General features: G+C 36.8%; 1 protein-coding gene across 2 annotated transcripts in view; it reads right to left on the bottom strand.

Annotated features, from left to right (window-relative positions):
* OXCT1 (3-oxoacid CoA-transferase 1) overlaps nt 1–23,190 on the bottom strand; it is a 138,598-nt gene that overhangs the window by 44,811 nt on the left and 70,597 nt on the right. For both annotated transcript variants that reach the window (XM_029940950.1, XM_029940949.1), the window contains exons 12-13: nt 18,010–18,082; nt 17,324–17,399 (exon numbers count right to left, since the gene is read on the bottom strand). In XM_029940950.1, coding sequence (XP_029796810.1) covers nt 17,324–17,399; nt 18,010–18,082 — 149 coding nt within the window. The remainder of the gene's footprint in view (nt 1–17,323; nt 17,400–18,009; nt 18,083–23,190) is intronic.

Genomic DNA, 23,190 nt, shown 5'->3' with positions numbered 1-23,190 from the left:
GATCAAGTGAAAAGAAGAGTCACACATCTCTCACTCTAACTCAAAAGCTAGAAATGATCAAGCTTAGTGAGGAAAGTACGTTGAAAGCAGAGATAGGACAAAAGCTAGGCCTCTTGTACCAACCAGTTAGCCAACAAGATGTGAATGCAAAGAAAAGGTTCTTGAAGGGAATGAAAAAAAGTCAAACCAGCCAGAACATTCCTCTTAAGCTAAAGTCTAACCCAGAATAAGGCCCTATCTCTCTTCAATTCTATGAAGGCTGGGAGACACGATGAACCTGCAGGAGAAAAGTTTAACGCTAACTGAGGTTGGTTCAGGAGACTTAAGGAAAGAAGCTGTCTTCATAATACAAAGTGCAAGGTGAAGCAGCAAGTGCTGACGTAGAAGCTGCAGCAGTCCAGATGTAGCTAAAGATAAAAAACGGAGGTGGCAACACTAAACAACAGACTTTCAACATAGATGAAACAGCCTACTCTTGGAGGAAAATCCCATCTGGTACTTTCATAGCTAAAGAGAAAAAGTCCATGCCTGGCTTTACAACTTCAAAGGACAGGCTGACTCTCTTGTTAGGGGCTAACACAGATGGTGAATTTTAGTTGAAGCCAAGGCTCATTTACCAATTTCAAAAATCCTAGGGCCCTTAAGAATTATGCTAAATCTATTTTGCCTGTGCTCTATAAATGGAGCAACACAGCCTAGATGATAGCACATCGATTTACAACATGGTTTACTATATATTTTAAGCCTACTTTTAAGACCTACTACACAGAAAGAAAAAAGATTCCTTTCAAAATATTACTGCTCACTGACAATGCACCTCGTCATCCATGAGTTCCAATGGAGATGTATATGGGGCACATTCTACAGGACATCTGGCTAGCACTTCTTAAAACTATCAAAGTCATGAAAAACAATGAAAGACAGAAACCTTCACAGAGAAGTCTTTTTCTCAGAAGAAACTGTCTTCTACCAGAGAAGACTAGGGAAATGGGACAATTAAATGTAATGTGGTATGCTGAACTGGATCCTAGAAAAGAAAGAGAATGCTAATAGAAAAATGGATATTAATAGTAATGTGCCTGAAAGATTTATACACTGTAAACTATAAACCATCAATGATAAAAACAAATTAAAGACACAAATAAATGGAAAGGCATGAATTGGAAGTTGTAATATTGTTAAAATGTCCACACTACCCAAAGTGATCTACAGATTCAAAGCAATGCTTATCAAAATGCCAACAGCATTTTTTTTTACTGAAATAGAAGAAAAATCTAAAATTTATACGGAAGCACAAAAGACCCTAAATAGTCAAAGCAATCTTAGGAAAGAAGAACAAGGCTGAATTTGTTCTCCTGAAATCATTCCCTGATTTCAAAACATATTACAAAGCTATAGTAATTAAGACACCATTATACTGGCATAAAGACAGAGACAGCGATGGAACAGAATAGAGTGCCCCAAATAAATCCCCCTATGTACAGCATGGGTACCAAAAATACACCCATGGAAAAGGCAGACTCTTCAATAAATGGTATTGAAAAAACTGGACTATTCACATAGAAAAGAATAAAATTGGAATCTTATTAAGTGTAACGAAAGGGAACAAAAGCAAAAATAGACAAGTGAGAGTACATAAAACAAGAAAGTTCTTCACAGCAAAGGAAACAACAAAATGAAAAAGCAGCCTAAGAAATGAGAGGAAATATTTGCAAACCATACATCTGACAAGGAATTAATGCCCAAAATATATAAGGAACTCCCATAATAGCAAAAATTCAGGTAATCCAACTAAAAAATGGATAAAGGACTTGAAAATATATTTTCTCCAAGGAAGACATACAATTGACCAAGAATTGTATAAAATGATGCTCAATTATCACTAGTCATCAAAAAATGCAAATCAAAACCACAATGAAGTATACCTCATACCTATTACCAAACAAACAAACAAACACAAAATTCAAAAAACCAAAAAGATAAGTGTTAACAAGGATGTGAACACTACTGGTGGGACTGGAAAATGGTAAAGCTGCTCACAAAACAGTATGGTAGTTTCCCCAAATTTAAAAATATAACCACTCTGTGATTTAGCAGTCCCACACCTGTGGATATATCCAGAAAAACTGAAATCAGGATATCGAAGGGATATCTGCATTCCTGTGTTCACTGAAGCATTATTCACAACAGCTGAGATTGAAAAGAGTGTAAATGTCAGTTGGCGATGAATAAAGATAATGTGGTGCGTGCATACAACATTATTCAGCCTTTAAAAAGAAGGAAAGCCTGCCATATGTTACAACATAGATAAACATAGAAGATATTATACTGAGTACAATAAGCTGGTCAAATGCTGCACGATTCCACTTACATGAGGTGTCTAAACAGTCAAACTCATAAGAGAGTAGAGCCACGGTTGTCAGGGACTTAGGGAGAGTCGGAAATGCAGAGCTGTTCAATGGGTACAGAGTTGAGTTATACAAGATGAAAAAATTCTAGAGTAGAGATCTGCTGTACAACACTGTGCCCACAGTTTATAATACTGTATTGTGTACCTAAAATTTTTAAAGGGTAGATCTCATGTTAAGTGTTCTTACCACAATTTAAAAAAAGACAAATACCTCACCCTCACCCCCAAACAGTAACATAGCAATGTGTATTTCTTAGTTTTGACAAATGTACCAAGGTAACAGATGATTGTAATAATGAGGGAACTTGGGTGAGAGAATATGAAAACTCTTTGTACTGTCTCAGAAACTTTTCTATAAATCCAGTTATTCCAAAACACAGTTTTTTTTTTAATCTCAGTATGTGGCTTGTTCCTGTGGTTTTTGTTTTTTCATCAAAATAAAAACAAAACGGAGATTAGTTCTCAGATTTCCCTCTGTGAGGGCCTCTCCTAATAGCTCTTCCAGCTTATTGCTAAAAATCTCTGCAAATACAAACTCACTAAAAACAAGTAAATTTGTAAGAGTTAAATGAATCTGTGCTTTGTTTATGGCTACAATCTGTTTTCCTGTTGTAAGTGAACTTTATTTCTTTGCAGAACAAACACTTTACCAACACAGAGTACACTAGCATAAAGAGAGTGGCAAGTTAGTACCCGGATGAAGATGAAGATGGTTCTGAGAAATGCATTTGTGGGCTTTTCCTGTTGCTGTTGTTGTTATTGTTTTTTTAATTTTACTTTTTATTTTCACTTTTTGACCCTCCTCGCCCATTTCTCATAGCCCCATCACCCACCTCTGGCAACCATCAATCTGTTCTCTGCATTTATTAGCTTGCTTTTTGTTCTCTCTCTCTCTTTCCCTTCCTTTTTCCCTCCTTCCCTCTTTCTTTCTTTAGGTTCCACATATAAGAAAGATCATACAGTATCTTTCTTTCTCTGTCTCACTTATTTCATTTAGCATATGCCCTCAAGGTCCACCCATGTTATCACAAACAGCAAGAGATCATACTTTATAGCTGAATGATATTGTATCTATATCACAACTTCTTTACCTATTCATCCATTGACTGTCACTTAGATTGTTTCCATATCTCTCCCACTGTAAATAAAGCTGCAATAAACATGGGGGTACATGTATCTTTTTGAGTTAGTGTTTTTGTTTTCTTCACTTAAATACACAGAAAGAGATCTCCTCATTTATATGGTAGTTCCATTTTTAATTCTTTGAAGAATCTCCATACTGTTTTCTATAGTGGCTGCACCAGTTTGCATTCCGACCAACAGTGCACAAGGGCTCCCTTTCCTCTACATCGCTGCTAATACCTGCTATTTCTTGTCCTTTTGATAGCAGTAATATTAACAAATATGAAGCAATATCTCACCATGGTTTTGATTTGCATTTCCCTGATGATTACTGATGTTGAGCATCTTTTCACATGTGTGTTAATTACCTGGATGTCTTCTTGGGAAAAATATCTTTTCAAATTTCTGCCCATTTTTAATCAGACTTTTATTTATTTATCTTTTGCCGTCGAATTGTAGAAGTGCTTTATATATTTTGGATATTAACCCCCTATCAGATATACAATTTACAAATATTTTCTCCCACTTCATAGACTGTCTTTTCATTTTGTTGACAGTTTCCCTTGATGTATTTCATTTTCCCAATAGAAAGACTTTACTATCCAAGTTATTATTACTTTGATTAGCCAGTCCCAATGACAGCTTAGATTTCTGAGAAAGTACTTTAAAAAAAAATCAAGCATGGCAATAAGAACCTTTTAAAACAATGTTCTGTAACCATATTATAAGTTTGTAAAATTCAAGAATACAGACTGGACTTCTGTCTAAGATATATAAGCTATTATTTCTATCTTTTGCTATTGTTATTTCATTTTTCTTATTATGGTTTCCTTTTCTATAATGAGCAACTTTTCATAAATATAATTTTATGAAGATAATTCCTCATTAACCAAACAGTACTTGCAGAAAGTAAGTAGAAAAAATTCAAGCTTTCCTTTACAAAAAGAGAAAAACCAACAAGAAAATGTTAATTACCTGAAGTTATAGAACAAGTCAGAAAAAAAATTGGATAAAGTCTTTCCCTAGTTTCCAGAAAGAGGTAATTGAATTCCCAGAGAAGATGTTTTCTATTTAAAAATATCCATTATGTTGAATTTATTGTACTATTTTTCTTTCTTATTGTTCCTAATATGTTTGATGGTGTTAATAGATTTAGTTAAGATGCTGTCTGCATCTTAACTATATAGCCTCAGTTTAAACAACTTCTAAAAATATAGTCAGTTCCTTTAGGATTGAAATTACAAAACTATCTAAATGTACTTCTAAACAAACTGTGCATCTTATACCAACCTGAAAGCTATGATTTAAAAAATTAAATTTCCTAAAAACTACATGATTATGATTATGAGAAGTTACATTCAAGATGGAAATATGTTAACTAATAAAGTTTCTCAGTGTCAAAGTAATACGTTAACTTTTCACAAGGTTCTGAGAGTAAGGAAAGTGACTTTTTTTTAAAGAAGCTATTCCTATTTTATTTGTGGATTAGCTTTTTGGGGTCTGATTATTTAGATGATATGCTATTTGTTTTCCTGCTAAGGTGCATTTATTTGTCCTTTATTATTTAATAATAAGTATATGATCTTTACCAAAACAAAAGACCTAAATCATAGTAACAACACACCAATCAGAAATTCCTTATCCAATAGTTAATGATAAAGGTTATAACTATAATCCCTCCAAAATGCAAAACAGATAAAAAATGGCTTTTTAAAACATGTCAAATCCCATATTCCTGACTTAAAGCTATGAGTCTCCTTCAAAGCATTCTGTGCCAGGCCTTTGTGCAAAACATATTTACCCAATTGTAAAAAAAATTAGTAATCTATTTTCTATCCAATTTTTGTTGAATTTATTGGGTAAAATAAAGTTCAAAAACACTATCTGTCTTTTACTTAGGGAAATGCAATTATATTGACTGAGGAGGAAAAAGAAAGGAGAAAGAAAACTCAATGTAAAAAGTTGCTGATTTTGCTTGGCATTCCATTTAGATAGGGAAGGTATAAGAAGAGGATGAGATGTGAGATGGGGAACTGATATTCACTCAGTCTCAACTCCAAATGCCTCTCGTAATATGAATTTACCAAGGAAATTCTAGGGTTTAAAGATACGTTTGTTATATCTTATGACCTCCAATTAGAAGCCAACTGCTCTATCTAGTTCTTAACAATAGCTATATTCTGATCTGGCACTGTTCCTGAGGGTCTTACCAATACACATCCCAGTGCTAATAGGATCAAATGCTGGAAGTTTTTCTTTTATCCTTTTTTAATTTTTTTTAAATGTTTTTATTTATTTTTGAGACAGAGAGAAACAGAACATGAGCAGGGAGGGGCAGAGAGATGGAGACACAGAATCCGAAGCAGGCTCCATGCTGTGAACTGTCAGCACAAAGCTCGACATGGGGCTCGAACCCACAAACATGAGATCATAACCTAAGCTGAAGTCGGAGGCTTAACCAATTGAGCCACTCCGAGCCCCAAATGCTGGAAGTTCTTCTAAAAAATTATGGAATCATGAGGCGCCTGGGTGGCTCAGTTGGTTAAATGTTCGATGGCACAGAATGCACTTTATCTAAAACTGCATTGAATGTCTAAAAGAATTCTAATATATATATAAATATATATATATATATATTTACTACTAATATATATATATAAATATATATATAAATATATATATATATTTACTACTAAGAGAATTTTAAAAATGAATAAATACAAGATAAGTATATTAAAAAAAACAATAGTTTTCCTTTATATTAGCTAGGCCACTTAGAAACTGAAATGAAACACCCAGCTTGAAACATTGGCAGAAACTAAAATAGAATTAGGAATATGTGTAATGAAACAGGTAGAATGAGACTTGAATAAATGACAAAATATGCCATAATCCTGGACCAGAAGACTTAATATTGTAAGTCTATTAATTTATTCCTAAATCAACATATTTAATGTTTAGTATACAGCAAGTTTTGCACAGTACCATCATTCACCCCTATTTTTACTATAGTCACTACAGAAAAAAGATTCTTCCTAAGGAGGAAAACTCTACTGAGTTTGTTCACCACTCTATCCACAGTGGCTGATACACTGAATCAAAGAAACAAACAAACAAAAAACTTCTAATGAATTTGTTGGATAAAACCCATCTCATTCACCCCATCTTAAAAATAAAGAGCTGAGGTCTAGAAAGGTTAAAAGACTACATAGAGACAGAGAGATGATTCAAGTGTATTTGAAAGAAAGATGGAAGGTTCTTTTTATTTGAATGTTATATTTCAAAAGTAAACTTTTCCTCATATAATGAAAAAGATATTCCTATTAGACAACGTGACAGGAGAAATGAGCTCCAGGATTGGGTTAGTTACTAATTAGTTTCGTGACTTGAGTCAGGTCACTTCAGTTTTCTGGATTCAAGCTCTCCATCAATAAAATTAGGGTGCTGTATAGCTGGATGATGTTAAAGTGATATTCCTAATTCCTTACCATTAATGACATAACAGATTTGTGTTTTATAAAAGGAATTTATCTTTAGAGATAATACTAAAATATTTGGGTATAGAATAAAATATGTGGGATTTGCTTCAAAATAATCTGGGGAAAAGAGGAAAGTGAATAGGAGTATAAATTAAAAAAAGACTGCCCACAAATGGATAATTGTCTAAACTGGATATGAGCATTTTACTCTTCTATATTTGTATATATTTTGATATTTTCTCTAATAAAAATTTTTTGTTAATAAAAGTGCTGACCAAAATTATCTCTAAACCAAAAGAGTAAAGTAACAAGTAAAGTTCCCATCAACTAGAAATGTCAAATCCAGTTATTTAGTAGAATTTAGTCTTTGAGATTCATTAGCCTTTAGTGAAAGGGTTATAGCTTCTTCAGCCCTTTAGCTTTATTCCCTGCTAAGTTATATCGGCAGCACCATTATTTATGAAATTACTAATAATGGGTTTCTAAGAGACCTCATCTATCATTTTTAATGTTTCATCCCTTTCTTTTAACTGGGCTGTTTAATGAGAAGGGGCTGTTGAGTCACACAAATAAATCACTAGCCAAAGGGATAATAATTGAAAATATCAAACTTATTCATTGCTCATTATCTCTGTAAAGAGAAAAGAGGAGGAGGAGAAGAATATGATGACCAAACTCCCATTCTATGCATATTAATCTGCTTTCTGACACCAGAGAAGATGGAAGGTATATGATTAAAGAAATTCTTACAAGAGCTGCTGGGAGGCCAGGTAGCAACATGGCTTGGAATCAATCAGATGTTTAGCTCATCTTTTTTTCAGTCTCTGGTTTGAATACAGAAGAGTTTCAGTTACACAGCCAAAGTTCCTAGGACTAAGCAGTTGTTCACAAACACATTATATGCATCACAACAAGGAGAGAAATATTTTCTTTTTCCAGAGCCAAAAACGACTCAGATAGCAATCAAAATACATTTAAGACCCCCTGAGAATTGCTATTTCCAAAAAGAAAAGTCTACTTCACATTCTCAAGTCCTGTGCCTACTTAAAAGATTAACACTGGGGGGCGCGGGGAGACCCACCTAGGCTGAGTGAGCTGACTTGCCAATGGATTTGCTAATGTTCCTTTCTGATCTTAATTTTTTAAACTTCTATTTAGGATTTCTGTTTGCAGTTATTCTAATATTTCTACAGTTATGTTTCAATTTTCCCATTTAAGAAATATTAAAAGCCCAAACTATAAAAATTCTAGAAGACCTGAACTCTTCCAAAGAACTCCTCAGTTGGTACATTATAAAAAATAAAATGGTAAATAAAATGGATAAAATACTTCATACATGAGATTTATATTATTTATATTTGATTAGGTAGTGGAGACTTTTAGAGATTGAGAGCTTAAAAAAATGGTAAGATGCAGAAAAAAGAACATGCAAATACTTAATCCAGCACCTTTTAAAGCCCCAGCTTGAATTAACATCATGTATACCGCATGTTGCAATAGATCTATCCCACACAATGAAACAATCATTTCTTTATCAAATTTACAGAAATGCTGTAAGGATATTTATTTATTCTTTTTTTGTTGTTGTTAAAACTTTTTTATTATTGATTTAGTTTTGAGAGATAGAGCGAAAGAGAGCATGAGTGGGGGAGGGGCAAAGAGAGGTGGGGAACACAGAATCTGAAGCAGGCTCCAGGCTCTGAGGTGTCAGGACAGAGTCTAATGTGGGGCTCGAACCCATGGACCGTGAGATCATGACCCGAGCTGAAGTCAGATGCCTGACCAACTGAGCCACCCAGGCGCCCCAGGATATTTATTTATTCTGCTGGTAGTTTTACTTCCATCATGAAAGGTATTAGTTAAATACTTCCCAAAAGAATGTTGTGGTAAAACACAAAATACATAAGATCAAAGGAAACTATGATCAACTCCCCACTTTGTAACTTGGTTACATTGTAACCTTAAATAGTTAACTCCTGATCTGTCTCTTCATCTATAATAACATATATTTAATTCTCTATGTTGTATATTAAATGACAATAAATGCACAAATAAGTAGTACCTGGCCAATGGCATATGCACGATAGCTATTAGTTTCTTCCTTCTAAAAATATCAGATTTATAATTTAGCTGTGGCTTTTAAACTTTAATCATAGCTTTTAATCAACAACAGTATCCTCCAAATAAGAGGTAAATGCCTTATAAAAGTAATGCATCAAATATGTTAGTCTATAAATATACTTTTAGTCTGAAAAAATACTGGATGTAAACAACAAAACGAGGGATTAATTTTCAACATGTTTTCCAGATAGTCACAGATAAAAAGTATTTCTGAATAACTAAATATAGTACCCTAGCAAAGAACAATAATAAACAGCTTATGTTTCTAATAAATTTCACTAATATTAACTTGGTTTATTAAAAATGTATGCTCATATGTTAAATTGCTGTACCAGAAGGAATCATTCTTCTGTTTGGAGATTTTGCAAGTGTTAAATGGGTCTAAATTGGCATTGGAAGTAAAGGTCCATCCACTGGGTCAGAGAAGCTTTTTTTTTTGTTTTTATTTTTGTTTTTGGATACTCCACCCTCCCCGTCCTCATCCTCCTCTGCCCCCCCACCCCCTGCTAACTAGGAGTCAGTGCAGTTTATGTTCCCCAGTCCTCTCTTCTGTCTAGGGCAGCTGAGAAACTGTGGAAGCTGGAGGACCACCCTAACGTACAGGGACCACAGATGGAATACATCCCTACAGGTATGAAGACCTAGCTGAATATGAGCTTGGAGGAAGACATAATGGCAGCAAGTGGTAGTAACCAGATGTTACACTGGGACTTCTTTTATCTTGCTTTTGATGGATATACAAGTGTGACAGCTAGCAGATACCAGCATCTAAGATAGACCTCAGAAGCAGAGTTTACAGATAAAATGATCAAAAACAAGTTCCAAGATTCTTGGGATGCCTGGCAAGATCAAGGAGGACAGCAGATGACTGTGTCTGAAGGACTCTGAAGAAATGCATGGTGTGGTCCCGCTCCCTCTGCCCCAGCAACCAAGGACAGCGTTAAGTGTATACCTCCCCCTCACTCAACTGACCACACAGCGTGTATGACAACTCCAGAGCCTCCTGCCTCCAGGAGAAGGGTCAGGACACAACTAGGGAAAGGCACACCTAACTTCTACCTGAGAAAGTTCAAGTGGCTGTTTTGGGGGAAGTAACTACATGACTACCACCGGAAGTGGACAAGAAATGCGTGAGTGCTTCTCAGGTGTGGGTCATAAGAAAGCCAGTCTAAAGATGCTTTAACATTTTCTCAAAAGGATACTGCACAAGGGAGAATGCGTGAAGTGGATCACAGGAAAACCAGGAGCTGCAAGGGAAGCATCCAGGCACTGTCCTTCAGAGCACATACTGCAGAAGGGGGTCTCCAAAGATCCCCCCCACCACCACCACCACAAACACACACAGAAAAAGGAATCAGCTTTCTCTGCAAGGACCAGAGAGCAGGGAACCGGCTCCCATGTGAGAATTTTCCCACCCTATCTCCTCATCATCCCATTCTCCTGAATTTTTAGCTAGGTAGGTGTCAAACAGTGAAGGTGAGTGAAGAAAGGGCCCAAAGAATACCACACAACCTTTCCCAAATGCAGGCAGCCAGTCCTGCCTATAGTTGGGGAGCCAGAGAGAGAGAGAGAGAGGAGATGCACTGCTTTTAAATGTATTCTGAAGCAATGGTCACTCCTTTGAACTGGACTGTAATTCTTGAATCAAAACAGCTTTGGTGAATTAAACTGACCCAGTGAAAGTTCTTATATTATCGGAGAATGAGCTGAAATGTCATTTCAGACGGAGAGCTTCCCTAACCAAATTAAAGTTAAAGACACCACAGGAGATAAAAATAGCTTGTGTTTTTATTTCATCCCATGTGTAGAGCTTGTTCAACATATTGGATACAGAAAACACACACACGCGCACACACACACACACGCTTCTTACAGCTGGTCTGTTAAGACACATTCACAAATACTGAGAACAGGCACCATCAATGTGGTCTTTAAAATTAGCAAAGATAGCAGCACTGGAACAATATTTGATAAGAGTTAATAACTGTTAAAAGCCAATAGGAAGGCCTCTAGAACAAAGGAGAAGACTGCTGCTGACTTTTTAAATAGTCACAGATGGCAGTTTTTAAAGAAATGAAAAATGAAAGAATAGGAAAAAAAATACCAGCATTGGTAATATAATGAAAACAGTGTGAGCGTTGTGAATTGGGATATTTTTCCAGACCATAATTCATTATGTATCAAAAAACCTAAAAAATTGGCCAAGGTAGGTCTACTTCTGGGGATTTATACTAAGAAAATCATCCAAGAAATACATAAAGACCTAAGCTGGAAAATATTATTAATGGTATGAAAGAACACGGGAGTAGGTAGCTTTCAGATATTAGCAAACAGGGAACACAGGACTGTGATCTCTGACCGAAGGAGAGCCAATGAGGCAGGCCTACGATTGCCCCAGCCGACTGCCTGGAGAAAGGAACCCAGTGCAGGGAGAGGGACCCAGGTGGGATCCAGTAGTCCTGCTGGGTTCAGAGAGACCAAGTCAACTAGAATTTGACTAGAGATCTCAAAATAACCAGAACTGAGGCTGCTACAAAGAGAAAGAGCTCACAAGATTTGCAAAGGATTCACCTCAAGCCTTTGGCAGAGTCCTGATATGTGTGTATACACAAAAACAAAGTATTCAAGGCCTGGAAAAGAACCACTAGGAAGTATTAAGCAAAAAATGTCCAGAACTCACGCAGGTCTGGGAACAATTCACATTCCTACTAGCCAGACGGGAAAGGCCTCATAATACATGGTAGAGTCCTCAAAAGGAAATCACTTTAGTACTGGGGCTAATTACACTGAAACTAGAGGCTTTTCTCAACTAACTTTAACAAAGTTGAGAAGCAAATACGGAAGGAATCAGCTGGAGTGATATCCTTAAGATATGCACTGTAAGAAACATCAAAGGATGTCCTTCAAGGGGGAGGAAAATAATATCCGAAGGCAATCTGGATTAATGGAAAAGAAAAGTGAGGGAAAGAGCAAATATGTTGGGAAGCATACAAAATATAACTTATATATAAATTATACTATATAATAAAAATATTAAAAACATCCTTTTTTTCTTATTTTCAATCTCTTTTAAAAGAGTTGGTGGGATGCCTGGGTGGCTCAGTCAGTTAAGCATCCGACTTCGGCTCAGGTCATGATCTCGCACTCTTGAGTTTGAGCCTTGCATCAGGCTCTGTGCTGACAGCTCAGAGCCTGGAGCCTGCTTTGGATTCTGTGTCTCCCTCTCTTTCTGCCCCTCCCCTGTTGACACCCTCTCTCTCTCTCTCTCTCTCTCTCTCTCTCTCTCTCTCTCTCTCTGAAAATACGATAAACATTAAAAAATTAAAAAAAAAGAGAGTTGGCTATTTAGAACAAAAATAATAACAAAGCATCATGGGGTTTAAAACTCATGCAGAATAAAATGTATGACCAACAGCAGCTAATAGGATAAGGAGTTAAACATTATCATTTTATAAAGGATTAGACCAAGATAAAATGACATGCCGTACCACTGGTATAAGTGACAGAACCAGTATTTAAGCATAGGTCTGTCTACTTCCAAAGTTCGGTACACTTTCCATCTGATTATACTGATATGGCAAAAGCATTACTGAATAATTATAAAAGCATAATACCCCACATACATATTTTCTCCACCATTTTCCTTACCCAGAATTTATAGTTTACTGAGCCTTAAGGCCAAATAAATAAGACCAATATACATTAAATCCATATCTATATCTGTACCAATGTCTTTATCTTTATTCTTACCTTAATCTTTATATTTTTATATCCGTATCTATAGAATTAATATTTGGACTACACTTGATGCAATTAAACCACTAGATTGAATCTTTTTTTTAATTTTTAACTTTTTCCCAGCTTTACTGAGGTATATTTGACATAACATTGTTTAAATCCTAAACACAAAATGTCTTAGTTGTACAAGTCAGAGGACTAGAGTTAGCTTATTTAAAAAAGACACAAGTAGAATATGAAACCAATTGTATGCACTCAAACATGTAGCTTACATGAGTACATCAATTTGTATTTCTTCTTTTAAAAGGCATAAAGAAATTTAAAAATGTGAAGGAAAAACAAACATAGAACATCCCATTCTCCTTTGCCTTAAGAGTCCCTCATTAAAAAAAAAAAAAAAAAAAAAAAAAAAAACAACTCTCGTTTCACTCCTCCCCACACAGCAACAAGCCCCTGGCTGCGTGTCACTCACACACAGCAGCGCTGTCCAGCAGGCCCCTGTCGCGGGCTTTCAGGAACCAGCTCCCATGGCGGCTGCACACATCTGCATCCCCTCACAAGTCAATAATCTATGGCAGCTGTTTTCTAAAAATAGGCACTAGGAAAGCCAGAGAAATTCTGAATGCAGATTCAATGGGCTGCACATCTGTCCACATTTTTGTAGCTTGCCTGGGGTTTTACCAACATCATGATAATCAGGGAACTCAACTACTATTTTGTCGCATTTTCTCTCTTCCGATGCTCAGGGCAGAATTTTTAAAAATCTGTGTACAGGAGATCAACACTGCATGCTAAGAAGCTATTAAAAGACAAGACAAATAGCATCCATACCATTTGCCTGCCTTTAAAGTTTAATGTTTACTGTAATCTGACATTGTGATGATGGATGGGGACACCATGATGCAGAGAATCTCAAGGCTTTACAACCATTGAAAGATTATTCAACCCACTAAAAAGATAAAAGTAAATGCAAAATGATATAATAAAGCTGAACTTTTCAGCTTCTTAACTGCCAGATCTTGCAATAAAAATATATCTAAATTTTAATAATCAACATAAATCTTTGAGACAATAGAAACAGACTGCTCCCTGAAACTATAAAGAAGCTAGACTGTACCTTATCCATAACCAATAAGAGCCAGAAATGTGTCCTTAAAGGGCTTAATTTTGGGTACTTGAACACGAACTGAGTGAGGATAAGCAGGTAGTACTAGTTACTGTAAAATATAGTCTTGCTTACATTGGTGTAATTTAAGGCAAATATTCCCTCTTTAATGTTAAGCAATAGAGGAATGAAGGAGATAAAAAATAATAGCCACTATTTATGGAGTGCTTTTGAGGGCCACTTTAATTTTTGTCTCAATTAATCCTAACAAAAATTCGTACTCAAATTGTATGATTTGTTGGAGGGAGTACTGAAATTCTTTTTTTTTTTTTTAATGTTTATTTATTATTGAGAGACATTGAAAGACAGAGAATGAGCTTGGGAAGGGCAGAGAAAGGGAGAGACACAGAACCAGAAGCAGGCTCCAGGCTCTGAGCTGTCAGCACAGAGCCTGACACAGGGCTTGAACCCACAATCCCTGAGATCATGACCTGAGCTGAAGTCAGATGCTTAACCAACTGAGCCACCCAGGTGCCCCAAGAGAGAACTGAAAATCAAACAAAATTTATTACAAACTGAAGTTCATGGTCTTGACTCTTAAGTTCTTCTGCATTCAAAAGAACCCAAAACATACACTATGCCTCACATATAAAGAATCCAAGAAGTGATTATCAGTTATTAAAGGACGAAAAGAAAAGCTCATCAGAAATGACATTACCATCTTCTGTTACCAAAAGAGTGGAGGCAGACACAAGAACATTTTTTATAGTCAGTTTTTGTCCCTTCAGAACGCCAGAGTTCTCCATTACTGCTTCACTAGCTCTAGTCATTTGAAAATGCATGGCTCCAATTGTCTTACAAACATTTATAAAGTTCACAAACACTGATTTTTTTTTTTAGCCACTCACAGGACTCTCCACAGGATATGTAAAAATGGGATACATGTTGAAAAATTTTTCTGACAAATGACAACTACATAAGATCTACTCTGTATGAGCTTCCAGCCTCACTATGTGCTAAACCACAATATAAACAAGACATACAGTGACTTTTTAAAGATGCCTAAATTCCTTGAAGGCAATAATGTGTTGAATATAATCAGGACCACTGTGCAAATTGATTTCAAAACTTGTTAATAGTCTAGAGATACAGACATATTTAAAACTCTATTGTTTCTGTTCATAGTAACCAATTCTATTCCCGTCTCTGCCAGGTATCCCCAACTTTCCTTCTAGTCAAATAATAATCCATTTACTTACTTGTAGTATATTGTCAAGCTCTATGAGATACACTTTGTATACACTGTATCATTTATTCCTTTATATAATCCTGTAGAGCAGGTGGTATTATATCATTCTCATTTTACAAATGAGGAAAACATAGGCAACTGCCTCAGTTACACTGCTAGCAAGAGACAAAAAGTTGACTTCAACCCAGGTCTATCTTACTCTGGGGCCCTCGTTCTCATCCATGGAGCTATGAGAGCCCGATGGGATGCCAGAAATGATCTAATCTCAAATCCTCATGTTATCGATAGGGATGGTTTCACCCAAAAAGTTTAAGTGACATGTTCAAGGTCACAGCTTAATAACTGGGTAGAGTCAGAGCTTACTTTTCTATGCTCCTCCTAACTGTCCATGTGGCCTTTTTCTAAAAATTTGAAAACAGAAATGTATTTGGATGCTCTATACAAGTAAGTATTCCCATAAACTGTCAATCTGATTCACTGTGCAATATCCAGGAGACCTTCCCTGATTTCTCCGAAGCCTCCAAAAGCTGCTAACTCTTATACCCATGGCTGATTTAGAATGATGAACATTTTTAAACTAAAATAACAATATGCTCCATAACTTGCTAGAGATTCTTACTATTAGTGGTTCAATGATGTTTCTCCCTTATATTTGATTTATTTTTTAATTATTATCACTTTAAGTAAACACTATTCCCAACGTGGGGCTCAAACTCACAACGCCAAGATCAAAAGTCACATGCTCTACTGAATGAACCAGCCAGGTGCCTCTCTCCCTTACATTTTAAATGTGATTTATGATCATTCTTTAATATGCTAGTTCTCAAACCTGACTGCATATGGTAATCACCAAGGTTGCTTTTAAAATGCCCAGCGCCCAGGCTATGTCTCCCATTAACTAAACTGAAAACTCTGGGAGTGGGCTCCAGGCATCAGTAGTTTTTTTGATTCTAATATGCAACCAAGTTTGAGAATCAGGGTTTTAATTATTCAAACCTTAAAATAGTATTGCATGGTATATGAGTCAAAAGAGCTAAAGACAATTTCTATCACTGTCATCAACTGTATTAATCCACCTTCCTCAAAAAATTACTAGAGGAAAATATCTAAGTGATTGCAGAAAAACTCTCAAATCATGGAACACCAGCATCAGGTACTTAAACAAATTCCTTTTAGCTGATGATACAGAAAAACACACGGAAATCCTTAAATACACACAGAAAGAGTAACCTGAGATACCAGCCAAAATGAGCTCATAATCATGGACATGCACAAACACATCACAAAGCAACTACCTGATCCATAACAAACCACACTCGTAAATTAAGTCAACTGATTACAGTCCTTTTTCAAAGCTAATTCTATGCTTTCTTCTCTGACTTAGGTGATTAGTAAATAAAAACTGTTTGCATTTTAAATGCATATTAAGAAATTTTTTAATGTTTTATTTATTTTTGAGACAAACAGAGATAGAGCATGAGCAGGGAGGGGCAGAGAGAGAGGGAGACACAGAATCTGAAGCAGCTCCAGGCTATGTGCTGACAGCTCAGAGCTCGAATCCACGAATGTGAGATCATGACCTGAGCCAAAGTTGGAGGCTTAACCGACTGAGGACCCAGGTGCCCCTCAAATGCATATTTAAATATTACAGGTTTTATATTCCATAACAGAAGACAATGTGACTGATTACTTATGAGGTCACATGGCCAACAGAGAGGTTTTTAATCACTACGAATGAGAAAATATAGACTTAACAAAATTAATAAATGTATTCATGTGCTCTCTGGTTATAAAAACTTAGCTAGAATATTTGTATTTTTTATTTTTATCAGAATCAATCCATTTATTTTTAATCTTCCCCAATTCTCTGTTCCTCATGGAAAATTATGTTTTAGCCCTGATCCTGCCTTTTTAGTCCAAACAGTTCTCAGTAGCTGCTTTACCAAAATTTGACCAAAATACTAAATATTATGAAAATGTTTCCTTATTGTTGTAATAATTATATCATGCTCTCATAGCAATTCAACAAGCCTTTTCTTAATATTTCAAAAGTAACTATTCTGACCCAAGCATAATTCAGAAGAAAAATGTCTACTTACAGGTATCATCCAGTTAGCAAGGTCACCATATTTGGAAACCTGCATTGCTCCTAGCATTGTTAGATTGACATGGCCCCTGAGAGAGAAAAAAGGAAATATAAAGCAAACTTCACAAGCTTTATGTCCCATTTGCTTGAAACTGCCAGCAATTAGAATAATTCTATAGCCACCAAAATAAATTTGCTTTCTCCTACTCGACACCTGATTTCGAAATCAATCAGCTCAAGCTGATGTAGAAAAATAACCATTAAGAATTCTTTAAAAAAAATTATAGCCTATATTATCTCCAAAAACAAATTAAAAGCAGGTGTACACAGTGAGTCTGTTTCCTTCAGTGAGGGGGAATGTGGCTTGATTTGAAGGCAAACGCTAGCTAGAAAACGAAAACAGTTTTGTAGAAAATGTTAGGATCCTCAGAAAGAACTTTAAAAATATTTGCTTCAGTTTACTTGGTACACAGATATAAATTCCATTTGGGAGGGGGTTCTTTTAATAACAGTGAGCTGAATGTTCCAATTCCCAACATTCAATGTGAATATAATTTCACATCTTGGTGCAACTGAATGAGCCCATGACTGTTTTCTGTCTGGGAGATGTGGCTGTTTTGGACACTTGCTAACATGCTCAGGGGATGACTCAGCTCATTCCACGCCATGTGAAACAGGAGGGGCTCCGTTGTTACATACCCTCTAATCATTGCAAATGACTCATCGCTGGAGAAGTAAGAGGCTCCTGGAAGAACAGTAACTGTTTCCTTGCCTAAACACACATACACAAGAAAGGAAACAAAGGAAAGATAAGGCTATTAGATTTCTAAAAGTGGAAATCACGTAGAGAGAGGTCTGTACTTTCTCTCTTTCCTAAAGAACTAAGGTCTCTAACCAAATGGCAGTGGCAGCGGGGGTGCGGGAGATCCAGTGGGAAATGTCAGGCTGTGAAGAAGAGTATTCTGTCACAGGCATTGTTCAGATTTGCCCTTGCATGGTGACAACAGAAAGCAGACCAACTTTGATTTTTATTATTGTTTTTGTAATTCTCTACACCCCCTATCACCTTTGACCATTCCTGCCTCTCCCCAGCCCCACTCCTTCCACAAAACCCTGCTAAATACTGATGACAGTGAGGGGAAAAGGAGTCCCAGGGATGCATCTAGCAATACTATAAGTCACTGGAGCAAAGATATTATGTGCAAAGATATGAAACTTGGAAGGGAATGACACAGGAGATGTTCCTCAGATATTTCTTAAAAAAGCAATAATAATCTAGAAAGTAAGATCCCCCCAATAATTCCTTAATATCATTAGGCCTGAATCTTTTTTAAATCTCTGCCTCCTATTTCCTCTCTTGCTCCTCTACGGTCCTGTTAAAATCATAGGACTTGGATGAGATCAGGCAATAACATTCTAATACTGGCTCTATATTTAATGGTAACTTTTTTTTTTTTAATGGTAACTTCTAAGAGGTCCTCTTGGAAAGATCTCTTCCAAAACGTATACCTCATAATTAAAGTTCAGAGCGGGAAAGAATCTTCAAGTTCATCCAGTCTCCTCACAACCAGTAGTATCACCTGACTCATGTTTCAGCTTTCTTTTTGATCTATTTCCTGTGTGTACAGTGCCCAGGAGAAGAATCTGGCCTCAACCAAAAAAAGGCTCACATGCTACTTTGCCAAAAGGAAGCCAATTGTATGAGAAGATCCCATGCATTATCCCAGTGTAGTCAAGCAGTCAAACAGAAGGGGAAGAAAAGTTATGATTCCAGGGTTGGGAAAGAGAAAAGCTCCCAGACACAACAGGACCAGGGTGGTCAGATCATGCAAGACAGCTGTATCCCCAGCTTCTAAAGCCTTGCCTGAAAGCTAAATTCTCCATCAATATCCCTCTCCATTTGAGCTCTAGAGAGAAAGGGGCTCTTTATATCATGCTGAAAATTTTATTTCCAAAAGGAGTTTGATTCTAAAGAGGGAAAACATTTTCACATCTTTCAAAATACTGTAAGATGAAAAGCTTTGGAGAATACTTTCTGGGGTGGTCAGTAGGGGGCTTTTAGGTTTAAGATTTAGAGGATTAAAGGAAATAATGTATGCAAAGTCCTTACTCTGGCTCAGAGAAAGGACTCCATAAACACAAGCTTCATTATTGTCACTGTTACATTCTTCACTCCAAACCTACTTGTCAAAGAGATAATGCCATCGCCCTTCTAGGAATAAATGCTACCCAGTAACTGGCTTATATGGCAGAGTTATACCACCAGCCTGGAAACGCTAAGCTTCAGGACAGGCATGATGCAACTAAACTTGATCCTAACACAACTTCTATATCCAGTACATTTGGTTCCTCATCAGTCCTATGAGGTGCAAGGGACAAGGATATATAAGACAAAAGAGCAGAGAAACATAAAACTCTCAATTCTTTGTTCTCCATGTGCTAAATCACAATGACTTCCAAAGGGCAATCTCCACTAGCTGACAGTGCTGCCTCCTAAGGCATTATTTACCATTCATAGGGAAGTTGGAGATCAGTGTGAGAGCCTTGGCTCTCCCCATGTGATTTACGAAGCATAGTTTTATTTAAGAGCCAAGAAAACAACTCTGATAAAAAATAGTTATTGTCAAACACCTGCTAATACATTCTGGCATCTTATAAATCACATTCTCTGGAAGCCAAGTTAGTTGTCAGTATTTTTAAATATCTAATATATAAGTAAAAATAGGTATCTTAAAGCTGAATCCATGCTTTTCAAATACAATATCCATATTTGGTCAATGAATAACTGTTATCAACAATACTATCAATATCTTAAAGGAAAAGAACTTCCTTATTTGACTATTCCCAATTGATTTCTGTTTCCTCCAGTTTTCCTCTGCATTTGTTTAGATCTTTTCATGATATTTGGACAAACACAGTTATTCAATTTCATAGTTACTGAGTCCTTTGGCTCATAATTTAACGTGTTGTTTATTCAATATCAAGTAAATGTCTGCCATGTGCCTTGAACAGTGTTACAAACCAAACACAGATGTCCTAAGCTAATGGTTCTCAAACTTCAACACCCAACAGAATCACCTGGAAGGCAGATCTATGAGCTAAACTCCCAGAGTTTGTAATTCAGTGGGCTTGTGATGTGTTCTTAGAATCTGTTTCCAACAAGTCTCCCGTGATGGTGATGCTGATGCTGTAGGTCTGGGGAGAAACACTTCGAAGCAAAAGGAATACACTATTGAGCTAAAGAGACAAATATACACAAATAATTACAAGGCAAAATGAAAGACCCTAGATGTGTTACAGGTTCAAAGCAGAGGCATTTCTGAGGATTTGGAGCGGACAAATGTACTGGAACTTCCAGGACAGGTGTAACATATTTCAATAGGAAATTACCCATAAGGAGATGGGAATGCTCAAAGAAAGGGACAGAACAAACAAATCTGATGACACCGCAGAAAGAGTAAAGGCGTGGAGAAGGGAAAGCACGAGGCATGAGCAGAATAGACCAATTAGGGGCGCCTGTGCAGCTCAGTCGGTTAAGCGTCTGACTTCGGCTGAGGTCACAATCTTGCAGTTCGTGAGTTCAAGCCTCGTGTCGGGCCCTGTGCTGACAGCTCAGAGCCTGAAGCCTGCTTCAGATTCTGTATCTCCCTCTCCTTTCTCCACCTTCCCTGCTCATGTTCTGTCTCTGTCTCTCAAAAATAAATAAATGTTAAAAAATTAAAAAAAAAAAAAGAGTAGGCCAATTAGTCCAGTATGGGTGGACACAAGAGCCCTGGAAGGGTGTAGTGGAAGATGAAGCTGCAGAGGGCAGTCGCAGCCATTAGATAGATCTTGAATGCTGTGCTATTTGTACCTTAGTCTGCAGGCCTGTGGTTCTTCAGCTGCGGCATGAGGACCTCGAGAGAAGGCACTATTGACATACAGAACTGGGTAACTCTTTGAGGAGGGCTGTTCCATTATTGTAGGATAATTAATAGCATCCCTGGCCTCTGACTACTACTTGCCAATAACACTGGCCAAAGAAAATGTCTTCAGACATTGTCAAATGTCCCCAGGGGAGTAAAATCTCCCATTTGCTCATTCAGAACCATTGCCCTAGAAGCACATGACAGGGGCCAGGGATATTTATAAGCAATGGGGCTAACATGATGGTTCTTTCTAAAGCAGTTTAGTCAAAGGTAAGTCATTTAAAACATTATTTGAGGGGTGCCTGGGTGGCTCAGTCAGTTAAGCATCCAACTGTTAGTTTTGGCTTAGGTGATGACCTTGCAGTTTTGTAGGTTCAAGCCCTGCATCAGGCTCTGCACCAGCAGCATAGAGCCTGCTTGGGACTCTCTCTCTCTCTCTCTCTCTCTCTCTCTCTCTCTCTCTCTCTCTCTGCCCCTACCCCACTCACACTGTCTTTGTGCCTCCCAAAATAAACTTAATAATAATTTTTTTAATTAAATAAGAAAACAAAATTAAGAAATAGAGAAGAATACGAAATGTACATTAATATGAAAGCTAAGGGGCACCTGGGTGGCTCCATTGTATCAGTGAAACATCTGACTTCTACTCAGGTCATGATCTCATGGTCCATGGGTTTGAGCCTGCATTGGGTTCTGTACTGATAGCTCTGAGCCTGGAGTCTGCTTTGGATTCTCTGTCTCCCTCTCTCTCTCTGCCCTTCCCCCTGCTCATGCTCTGTCTCTCTCTCTCTCTTAAAAATAGACATTCAAAAAAATTTTTTAATTAAAAAAAAGAAAGCTAAAACATGAAACTGACTGGAAGTTGTACACGTGCATTGGAATATTGCAAACCTTACCAGAACCTCTGAAATATTTCTGTCAGCACTGCCTTCTGCACCCTTGTAGAACTCAGGTCAGGAGCGGGTATAGTTCAATGTGTAGAGGAAAAGGCCAGGGGCCAGGACAGCAGACTGTGTGTGAGTCCAGTCCCTTGCAATGGGTCTTGAGCCTATCACATCACTCCTGTGTGTCTCAGTTTCCCAATCTGTACAGTAAGTTTTTACTTGAGGCTCAGATCGTATAACATGTGTGAGAAAGTATGCTATAAACCAAATAGTGCCACACAAGTGGCAATTCATTTTTACACAACTCATGAACTTATTTAGAAAAAGGGATCCTTAGAAATAGTTCTGTTATTTTAAAATTTTAATTATACCCAGAAATGTAACTCTTGGTATTCATTCCAGAGGATTTCTGTAAGAATCATTTCAAATTAACAGAAACAATGGGCTGATCTTGCAGGTAACTTCCAAGTCGGAGGAGTTGAGGGACCAGAAATACTTTTCTGGGTTCTTTGCTCGAACTATTTCCTCCCTAATTTAGGCAGCTCCAAAATCAAAAGTATCATAAATCCCAAAAAGAGCTTTGATGAAGGAGGTAAAATATTATCAAACTGATTTGCAGCCTGGCTTCCCAAAAGCAATGAATTATTGTTTTACAAAGTAGAAGATACAATATCCTTCAGAAGTTAAATAATAAAACTAGGGGCTTTGTTAGGGATGAGCTTATAAGCTCATGGAATCAGAAATGCCTACTGTCCAATAGTCATTGAAAAGCTTAACTACTTTTCCAAGGAAAGTGGGTTTTATGAACTAAGGCCTAAAATTTGGAAAATGGAGTTATTCATTTTGCAAATAACTCACTAACATCATAAATTAATTAAACCAAGCAGCAAATATTTTCACAGATCAATGAGCTATTGCTAAAGCGTACAGTACAATTAAATTACAGCCTTAGTTAAATGTCATTGCTTTATCACAGTGGGCCTTTCAGGGTTGAGTCGTGTTAGCTAATTCAACTATTCAACCAAAAGCAGTTTTACTTCCAAAAATTTTAAGTATCAAACATCAATTCTGCTTGGCAGCTGGCCTTT

The sequence above is a fragment of the Suricata suricatta genome, chromosome 6, assembly GCF_006229205.1.
Source record: "Suricata suricatta isolate VVHF042 chromosome 6, meerkat_22Aug2017_6uvM2_HiC, whole genome shotgun sequence".
Classification (NCBI taxonomy): Eukaryota; Metazoa; Chordata; class Mammalia; order Carnivora; family Herpestidae; genus Suricata; species Suricata suricatta.
Note: the sequence above shows the minus strand (reverse complement) of the source record. Positions and strands in the feature narration are given on the sequence as shown.